Source organism: Neolamprologus multifasciatus, chromosome 9 (assembly GCF_963576455.1).
Source record: "Neolamprologus multifasciatus chromosome 9, fNeoMul1.2, whole genome shotgun sequence".
Classification (NCBI taxonomy): Eukaryota; Metazoa; Chordata; class Actinopteri; order Cichliformes; family Cichlidae; genus Neolamprologus; species Neolamprologus multifasciatus.
Window position 1 is genome coordinate 17705492 of NC_140447.1, and position 10396 is coordinate 17715887.

Here is a 10396-nt window from a genome sequence, read left to right on the forward strand (position 1 = left end):
AGCTGGGCTTAAATTTATCCACAAACATTTCAAACCGATTTTCTGGTTTAATTTTCTTTTATTGTTGTGCAGGAATACAGGACTACTTAATTGCCAGACAAAGAAAAGCACTGTGGATTTTTAATTTCTGAATTAAAAAAAAAAACTGTTAATGCAAATAACAGAAAAAATAAACACATACAGTTCAATTAAAAAAAAAAAATCATATAGAAAGGTAACTTATGAAGCAGAAGACAGTCTTTTCCATTTTGCAAATGTGACCTACAAACCAAAATGCTGCATTTACTGGTTTCTCAAGTAATCCCCACTTCCAGCTTAGTGTGAATATAAACAATAGGTTGTTTTTTTTTTTTACAGTAATTACATAAACAAACACAATTGTGTCTGAGAGTCAAATTGAGTCACTTAAAATCCAGTGAATTGTTCAAGTTTGTCAGAAAACTGCTTACTGACTTTATTTAAGGGATAATTTTAAGGCAATATAAAGGCTTATTTTGTAAACTGACAGAAATCACTTTAATAAAGAACAGTGGTCCCTAAATCTAAAAAATAGAATCTGTAATGGATGTATTTTTTTTTTTTATATATATAAATACAGGTAAAATAATATCTTGTTTCAACCAAAATCTATTTTGAGTGCAGTTCCTTTTCAGCTGCTTGCTTTGGCTTCGCATAACAAGTTAATCCATTTGTACTGCTTCCCTTTAGTAAAAAAAAAAAAAAAAAAAAAAAAAAAGAAAGTTACAATGGTTAAGGCAACTGAATGCTTCTATGGGAATGTTTCATTGGAAAGAATCATCAGAAGGCGGTGCGTAAGAGAAGCCCACAAAAGCGTCATCGGCTTCCATAACACTAGCGTTGACAATCGACTGTTCTTGAGACCAGCACACTGAGTTGGGGACCATCTCCTCTGTGAACTCAGGATCAAAGTTTGAGATATCACTGACAGAGCTCTGTTTAAAAAAAAAAAAAAAAAGAGTGCAGAGTGCAGAGGTCACATTATCATTCATGTAAAAAAATACAAAACATCATCACAGAGTAGGTCACCTAAGGGTGACTTACTCCCGTGACAGAAAAGCATTGTTTCAATTTTACACTGTGCTCCAAAAAGACACGGCAATCATAAAAAATTATAAATGGAGTTGCCAGTTTTAAAAAAAATCAAGACTTGCAGTTGTACAAACAACAAGATACCCCTGCAACAAAGCTTACCTAAGCGAGATGTGACCTTTTCATTGTGTCAATAATCTGTTAGATTGCATATCTAATTTTGTTGGACTGTATGTATGTGCACGCTTGTTACAAGTTTATTCTTGTTTGTTCTTTAAGAATTACTATGAACTAGATCTACTCATACTATAAACAAGATAACTCAAATATTAAAGCTACTCCATTCCCACAAAGATGTTTTTAGTCATTCAGTGTGATTAGAATAGTATATAAACAATGTACTGTACAGAACGTCCTGTAAGTCTATACTTCTGCAAAGCCAAGAGAATTATGTCTTGTGAAGAGTCAAAATAAGTGTAAAATACCCAGGCGGTTTTGATTACAGGAAAAAATATTTACCACAAGTGGTGTAAAAGGGGGAGGGATCTTCTTCTGCTCAAGGTCATCCCAGTTGATGGAAGAGAAGAAGCTGTGTCTTCTGATCTCAATCTGAAAGTCAAGAGTAAATAAACCTCAACATGATTTTTCAGCTAACAGAGCGTGAACAGAAGAATGACACTCATTTTTAATTAGTGTTAGAGACAGTGCCACGCATATACATTAAAGGTATGGGCCACTAGAGGGAGCTCAAAAGTTACAAATTCTGTAGTGAAAACCAATTTAATAAATGACACATACAAAGTCTTCCCTGTATCCCAGTCTGCGCTTGCCATCTTTCTCCAGCAGCCCGTCGAGGACAGACCAGGCTGTGTTGGAGGCACCGGGACGCCTGGTTAGCGGCTTGTGGAGGATGTTGTCATACATCTCGTGTGTGTCCCTGCTGTAGAAAGGTGGCTAGGATATTGGGGGGGAGAAGTAGAGGTTTGTAAGTGAGTAGGAAAACGTGGCAACTCATTGAAATGTTTCAACATTTATCACTAAAGCAGATTTACAAATCAGAGTTATTTTTGGAAATAAAAATAAGTAAAAACTCACTAGACCAAAGAGCATTTCATACAGCACTGAGCCCAGACACCACCAGTCTACTGTGCGATCATAAGGCAGCTTCTTCAAGACCTCTGGAGCTAAGTACTGCTCATTTAAAAAGAAGAAGAAGAAAAAAACCCCATATAATAATATGACATTAACTCTCACATTTTCCTTCTAGCTTAAAACAGAGTTATCAATGCTACAGTTCTTTTGTATATGAAAGTGTATTTTATTCTCCAGTAGTTTAACAAATTACAACACACACACACAGAGCGGAAAATTATTAACTTCACTTTTGTAACAAGGTTTTCAATGATTGTCATGTTAAACAAAAGGCTTTCTTGGAACACAAACCTCAGGTGTTCCACAAAATGTAGTGGTAGTGTCCTTTTGGGAAATGCCTTCCTTGCACAATCCAAAGTCTGTGAGTACGACATGCCCCTGGAAAAGGGAGGACATAGGGATGTTTTTAGATAACATGTGCCACACAAGCAGCTCATTATCCCCCGGGACTGAGGATACTATTGTTTACTAGGAATGTTGGCTGCAGCAGTCAGTCACATTCACCGTTTCCTAACTTTCTCAATGAGGCTAGGCAGGAAAATCATTAATAAGACCTAATCCAATCACACGCTTTCTGTCCAGCTGGAACTGGAAATGACAGCAGGAGAATGAAATGTGTCCTGTACATGTTTTATGTAATAACTCCTCTACCAGTTATAACCCTAACATGATATCCAAAAGTGGCATTGAGATATATTTTGGGATTCGTTGAACACTTACCTCGTGGTCAAGAAGGATATTTTCTGGCTTTAAGTCTCTGAAAAAAGTAATTTCAAACACAGTTGTATTTAAACGCCATATGTTTGAAGTAAATGTAATTTCAATTTAATTTCATAAGCTCTACACTTGAAGAAAGGTTTGTAAAAAAAACCAAACAACTAAGTATGTCTCATCCTATAACAGCTTAAAGAAACACATAGCCTTATTAGCTTGAAGTAATCAGCCTCTCACACTGCATCTTCTTTACCACATTGCTTCAGTTCAGTGAGCTTTGCAGGCATTCATTTATGCACAGCTTTTTTATGATCCCACCATAGCATTTCAATCATGAGATGTTTGAGACGTAGCTCTTCGGGTTTTTTTTCCTCATAGTTTCTCTGCATGGTCTATTTGCTAGTAGTAGTATTAGTTTTTCACATGACTGTATCTTGGCTTTACATATTTGTAAAGTTAATCCACTTGACTGACACTTGAATAGCAGCATACCTGTAAACAATCGTGAGAGAATGCAGGTATCCCAGCGCACTTGCCATTTCAGCAATGTAGAACTTTGCTCTGGGCTCCGGAAAGGTCCTTTCTCTTTGAAGATGAAAGAAAAGCTGAAAAGAAAAAGGTTAGAGTGAACGTTTAATGGAGAACTTAGAAATACTGATATTTCACTTTTGGCATGTTGTGCTCATCTGGTTCAGAGTAAGATTTGGCTTTAATGGCATGCTGAATGTCACGCAACGCAGCTAAAAAAGCCGATCACACTTGAAGCAGTAACATGTAAAAGCCACCCTTACTCTAAGTAATGCTATAATCGCTAATAAAAATATCACACATGGAGGTGTGTTAACAGTAAAGGGGGATTTTTTTAAAAGTTTCTTTATTGCTTCATTTCTCAGCTGTTCATGACAGTGTGACTCAATTCTGTGTGATTTTATTACAAATAAAAGTGAAACAACTCACTTCTCCTCCATTGATGAAATCCAACACGAAGTACAACTTGTCTTTAGTCTGGAAGGAATAATGAAGCCCAACCAGGAAAGGATGTTTCACGTTCTTCAGCAAAACGTTGCGTTCTGCCATGATGTGTTTTTGCTGATTGGCACAACAATATATGTGAACCATTATCATACACATATCCAAGCCAAAATACAGATAAACTCAGTGGTGATCAAAGTTTTACCTCTTTCCTGTTGAGAATGATCTTTTTTTGTAAGATCTTGATGGCATAAAACTTTCCATCGTGTTTTCGTTTAGCGAGGAAAACCTGCATCAGGAGAGAAACAGAGCGCGTTGAGAATTTCATCAACACTGAAAACCAAAATAATTCCTTATCCGATTCTCACTTCCTACATGGAAAGGGCAACACATGCAGAACTAAAACTTGTTGCTTCCCCAACAGTAATGACATTAAAACTTGTCACTGTCTAACATCTGGGATGAAGATAAAGTGAACATATTTTCCAGTATTGCACCAATTACATACCTTCCCAAAACTCCCTTTTCCTATGACTTTTAAAAAGTCAAAGTCTGTGGGCTTGGCTCTGAAAGATTAAATATTTTTAAATTTACAGGCATTTCAGATAGAAATAATTGATAAAAACATCAAGGCCTTGTCAGCAATGTTCTAGTAAACATACTGCGGATTTGCAGAGGGTCCCAGGTTGATGTTTCTGGAGGTAGAGTTGTTCTGTTGTAGAGCAGAAAAAACATAATTTAGATAAGCCAGTGAGACCCACAGCTGCCATATTAATAGCATAACAGCCTAAAATAACTGTCTGAAATATTTATATAGATATATTTATGCATGTATATAAAGGGTTATCAGACAAGATGCTGTCATCAGGACAGGCAAACCATCATCCAAAACTGTTGCAAACTGCTACATACCTTTTCATCTTCATCCTCAGAGGCATCTGATATTTGTTCCCTTTTTTCCATTAGTAAAAATGCCCTCACATCTGGACTGTGAAGTTTAACACAGGACAAGCAGGTAAATAAAAAACATTCTAACAGCAGCAGGTGACAGCCAACATAGTACAACTTTTAATTTAAATAAGCACAAAGCACAGCTAAACAAATCTGAACAACTCATCCTAATAAAGTTAGCATCAGACATCAATATATAATATAGTGTTGTATAATAACAGTAGGAGCTGCTACACTTACTGGTTGCAAAGCTGAGGATGTGAGACGAGTTTTTTGATGAACTCATGTAACCCGGCTCTTCTTTGCTTGATGAACTCTATTTAAAACAAACCTACAATCAATCACTTGCACGCAACAAAGATCAAGCAGGGCCTATTTAGTTAAATGCAAACACCTACCTGGGTCAAAGTTGTCCCCAAATATCCTTTTAGCTGGAATTTTCAAGTTCATAGATGGAAACTGTTTCCTTAACTGTGTTAAAATCGCAACAGAGAAAATTATTTTAGAAGGGAGAAGATTATTGTGACATATTTGTAATTATTCTGAATGATTCTTAATATCATGAAACACAAAATCCGCCCCCCAAATCAGATTTGATGGAAGATCAAGATGTTCCACTGCTTACCGTGTTAAAGAGTTTATCAAACTCTGCATAACGCCTGAAGACAAACCATTCCTGTTGTCCAACATTGACAATCACTTTGTAAACCTGAAAAAACAACAACAACCATAATTCATGTAAACATTAAGAAAAGTAGCAAGTCCTAATTTAAATGACCATTTCTGGGATTACATTTCCTGCAGAAAAAATATGAATGAACCAATGCACGCACTGTGTAACGCTTTTTCTTGTCCCTCTGCTCATTGTGGCAAGGGATGCTGACATTGGGAAAACTGGGTTGGTCCTCCATCTTAGGGCCGGTCAGCATTCAAAGGTGCAGTAATGTGTCCCCCAGGAAAAGGCTTCAAGTATACGACTGGCCAATCCTCATTCTGGGTCTCTACTGCAAAAGAGGAAAGAGAAGAGTTTACTTTGTTATACAGGAAGTGAAACTGGTCTTGCTCTGGTCACTACACATATCAGCTTGCAGGGCTTACATCACTGCACACTTCAGAGGTGGCAGTCTTAGCTCATTAATCAGATTATATCGGCACAGTATTTGTTGTAACTGCGTTGCACTTTATAAGCACTCAGTTCTCAAAATGGTATCATCCCATGTGCTAGAAATGCTCAGTTTTATTTTGCCAAGAATCAAACATTCATATTATTAAGATATGTTAAATACACAACAGAACAAAATATGTAACACTGGTCTAGTTATTAAGAATTTTTCTTCTTTTTGTGTTATTGTACTTTATGTCACTATCTGTTACATTACAGGTAATCAGTTTTAAAAAGACGTTATTCAAATGTAGTCTTGGCTGAAAGTCTGTCTAGAAGTTCTTTGGCTTTCTTAACTCTTTCACCCATAAAAATGACATCTGACTATAAAGAAATAAAGTTTCTGGATTTTTCCAAGGGTAGCTGCATAGGCAGAGACCACCTTCACTTGCCTCTGATGCACACCCAGTCATTTAGTTCTTTAAGCAGGCTTAAAATATGACAGAAACCATTAGTTTCATAAAAGAGCTTCAAAGGTTACTCCTGCTAGGCTTTTGAGGGGTAAAGAGTTAAAAAGGGAAGATTGTGGTGAGAGTACAGGGACAACAGATGGGTCAGTGAGCTGCAACATGGCAGCAGGTGGGCTCCCTCCTCCTGGGCAACCAGTTAACTCACTCCTTACTGTGAGCATATCCCATCCTCCCTCAGTTTTAATAACACAACACTTAAACATATCAATACAGCACATACTAGCTATTATTTTGCTGTTAATCGTGCCATCTTCTTCCTGATGTCTCTATCCATGCAATCTCTTCCATGTCTATACATCTCACACACATCTCCCCTAACAACTGAGCACATACAAGCCCACAGTGATTCACACACTAGCTCTCAAACATGCTGAGTCTGTGACATTCTCCCTTGTTTGGCTCAGTAGAAAAATGTATTATTTTTTAAACCTTGCAGGGGATTTTGAAGCCAGAGTTACACAGCAAGCAAAACATTAGAAGGAAATAAATAAAGCAAATTGCTGGGATCCAATAAATTCCTTCCCCTGACTGTTGAATTAACAAAAGGTCAGGCTATCAGTTGATTTAAGGTGAAGAGGGACAAAGTTCATTCGTACTGATAAGTCTTAATGAGTAAAATCTAATAAACTGTAACAGAAGTGTCTTCTGTCTCCAGCTTAACTGGGGACCTGAAGCGATCACGTGTACTGTAAATACTCAACACTGTGTGATCTAACTGAACACACAGAGAGCGGCATATCCTTCTCCGTCCGTTATGTAACGTCTGTTGTTTTACAACAAAGCTCTTTGTCTGCTGCTCTGACTTGACCATTGTCTGAGGTTTGTGAGGTCAGCCTAGTTTTGTTTAGTAGTTTTATCTTTCCGAGCCCTGCTGCTTTCTCAAAACACACAGAAAACCTGCTCTGTGACAGCTTTCTCCTGCCACGTACGGATCCTGAGCGTTTCCTGAATGGGCATCTCATTCTGCTCACGTTGGGGTGAGGAAACGGTAAAAGAGCGGCCCTCTTTAAAATGCATGAGTGCAGTCAGAGGGACCTGCATGCCCTCTTCATCACTAGGCATTCTTTCTGTTCTGTCACAACACTGTAAACCTTTCTTTTTAGTTTCACTTTTACTCACATTTATGAGAACACAAAGAGCCAGTATTACCATTACTAACTTTTCCCTCTAATACAACTGCTTGTCCACATATGCAAAGCATTTGTTTAAAAATAGGGCTGTAACTAGGAAATATTTTCATTTTGCTGAGACTGTTCAGTCTATCAAAGCCCATCAGCCTCAGCCCAAGGTGACCTTTTAATGTGTAATTCTCGTGACATCCACCACCTAAGATTTAAAAAAATAAAAACAGGTAAAAGCAGGAAAACGTATTTTCTGGCGATAAATTAGGATATGTATTGATCTAATTGACTGAATCTTATTACAGAATTGGTGTACACCAATTCTGTAATATTCTGCAATATTTCTGTAATATTTCTAGAAAAAAAAAAAAAAGGTTGCGTCATTGTGGCTGGTACACACTAAAATGGCTGTGCACATCGCCGAGCTGCCTCACATCTGTGCGTGTTTTTCATGCTTAAATGGCTTGTGAAGCTCACAGGGTAGGACCCGCTTTTTAACATTCCAGAAATTTTTTTGTTGATGGGGGGAAATAACATATAACCGTGCAGTGAAACCTACATTTGGAGCCTGACATATGCTGCTACTCCTAAGTATGGAATGCTGCAGCTCACCACACCCACCAGCACGCACTGTCAAGTTAAATAATAATAAGTGAAAACAAAGAGTGGGAAGCACAATGCGAATAAGAAGGAATGAAACTATTGTTAAACATGTGTCCTCGCCACAGTTTATGCCCACATTACAACATGAATTAACTTGTGATGACAGACCCAAAATATTACAGCCTAATACATGGGATAAAAAAAAAAACTTCTCAATGATCAGTTCAAACATAGGGATATCTGTGGTTATGTACAGTAAAGCAGAAGCAACACTAGAAGACCACGAAAGCTCAGTCAGGCAAGCAGCTGCTGATCAACAAAAAAAAAAAAGACAAAGTTTTGAGGGGACGAAAGATGATTTCTAACCTTTACTCAGACCAGTCTGCGTTGCCACAACAGTGGCAAATCTCTGATAGAGGAAGTTCAGCTTGAGTAGTGCGGGGAGCACAAACATAGTGCATCAGCACATGACCAAATTCTTACCCTAACCTGACAGTCCAGACAGCTTAGAGACAGCCGCAGTGTCTACTGACTTCCTTTTCGAAACAAACCTGAATCAGTGTGTGCACTGACAAGAAATGACCAGTTCATCAGCTGCAGAAAATAAGAACTCAAAGAGAGCATGCTCAGCAGCCTTAAGGAGCTTGCTCTGTTATGACAGATGTTGAGCTGGCTCTTTTGTAATGTGAGTATTTGTCCCATAAAACCACACATTAACATCAGGGAAGAAAATGAACTTTCACCAGTCAAAGCAAATGGACAGATGAGATGAGAGTCCACATGTGAGTTTAAATATACTCTTTGGATAACAAGAGGAAACGGAATGATGAAGGGGGATCACCAAGGGAAGCAACCTTCCTGTCAGTGTAAATTTGACTTTTTTTGGTGCGTGTTAATATCACACAAGCTTGGATAAACATTCAAGGTGACCATTCATTGTGACAGCTTCTGAAGTCTGAAAGCTACGTAGAGCTATGTGGATGACAGTTCCCTTGAAGACAGCATTGAAAAAGGCCTCGTCTACTATTTCTGTTTCATTCTGCCAAAAGTATCGGCAAAAGCTTACAAAGAGTACAGGTGTACTTACACCGGTACTACTTTTAAATCTGAGCACATGTTACGTGTATTGAGGGGAAAATAATTTCTTAAATAATACCTTTTCGAGCCGAGGACGTGAGAGAAAAGAAAAAAGAGACAGGGGAGGGAGGAGCTCAACACACACACACACACACACACACACACGCACACACACACACACTCGCAAATAAAACCCCGGCAGACACTAAATGATAAGCTTCATACACTCTAACAAGACCGCAAATGTAACACAAACTATAAACAATACAGTATTAAGCTATAAGGACATGGTGAGTACTAAACAGTAGATGAGCAAACACAAGTTAGTAACTTTAAGTGTGTCTCGGCTAAACTTTTCTTTAGTGACATATTTGAGCAACAAACGGTTAATGTTATAACTAGCATTATATTACTTAACATTACACTGGCACCAGTTCTCCGCATTTGGAGTAAATATTACAGCTACAGCTAGCCAACACGTCGTTAGGAGTTACGTGAACATCACGTACCTTTCAGGAATTTGACGCGGTGTTCCTTTAATTTCGCAGTTCCAGCGGGGATTTTTCGCTCCACGGCAGTTAAGCTGCTAAGGTAGCAAACATTTGTCCCGGTCGGGCAGGGACGAAAGTCCCTAAACCCTCAAAATGAAAGTGTGCTTTCTCTCTCTGCTCACAGCCGTCCGACAAGTGAGCGCAGCAGGAAACATGAGTGTTTCCTGGCCGCACAAAGTTCCAATGAAATTTGTCACGGGACCTCACACGGACAGACACGACCGCCGTGAAGTACACACTAGACACCACTTTACTTCCGGCGCTGCTTTTCAAAATATAATGGGAAAAATAAACTCCCTGAATTGATGTCTTTTGTTTAGCCGCTGTGCTAAAAACAAACAAATTTGAAGCACTTTGTTTTACTTTAATGTTCCCGTCCACCGTATCCTCACGCCAATCATAGTTCTAATTAAACATATTAAACACATCTTATTGAAGCCTCTGAGATAAAAAGCTGTGCTTTCTGCTGGAGCCCAACCCATATAATACTTTTGAGTCATTCTATAATTGGGCAGTTTAGGTTTCCAAAGTGGCGAATAAGTGATAATGCATTTATTTTATAATCTATGTATT

At 38.2% G+C, this 10396-nt stretch overlaps 1 protein-coding gene across 1 annotated transcript; it reads right to left on the reverse strand.

The window, feature by feature from the left end:
* Positions 1–587: 587 nt before the first annotated feature.
* Positions 588–10059, reverse strand: sgk3 (serum/glucocorticoid regulated kinase family member 3). The gene is made up of 17 exons (XM_085173451.1): positions 9782–10059; positions 5673–5843; positions 5465–5548; positions 5238–5310; positions 5080–5155; positions 4801–4876; positions 4551–4600; positions 4397–4454; positions 4094–4177; positions 3874–4005; positions 3409–3521; positions 2923–2959; positions 2494–2580; positions 2146–2241; positions 1849–2004; positions 1570–1659; positions 588–953 (listed from the first exon to the last, which is right to left on the reverse strand). The coding sequence occupies exons 2-17, from the start codon at positions 5766–5768 to the stop codon at positions 783–785; spliced, it is 1479 nt and encodes a 492-aa protein (XP_085029577.1). The 5' UTR covers positions 5769–5843; positions 9782–10059; the 3' UTR covers positions 588–782.
* Between the last annotated feature and the right edge of the window lie 337 nt (positions 10060–10396).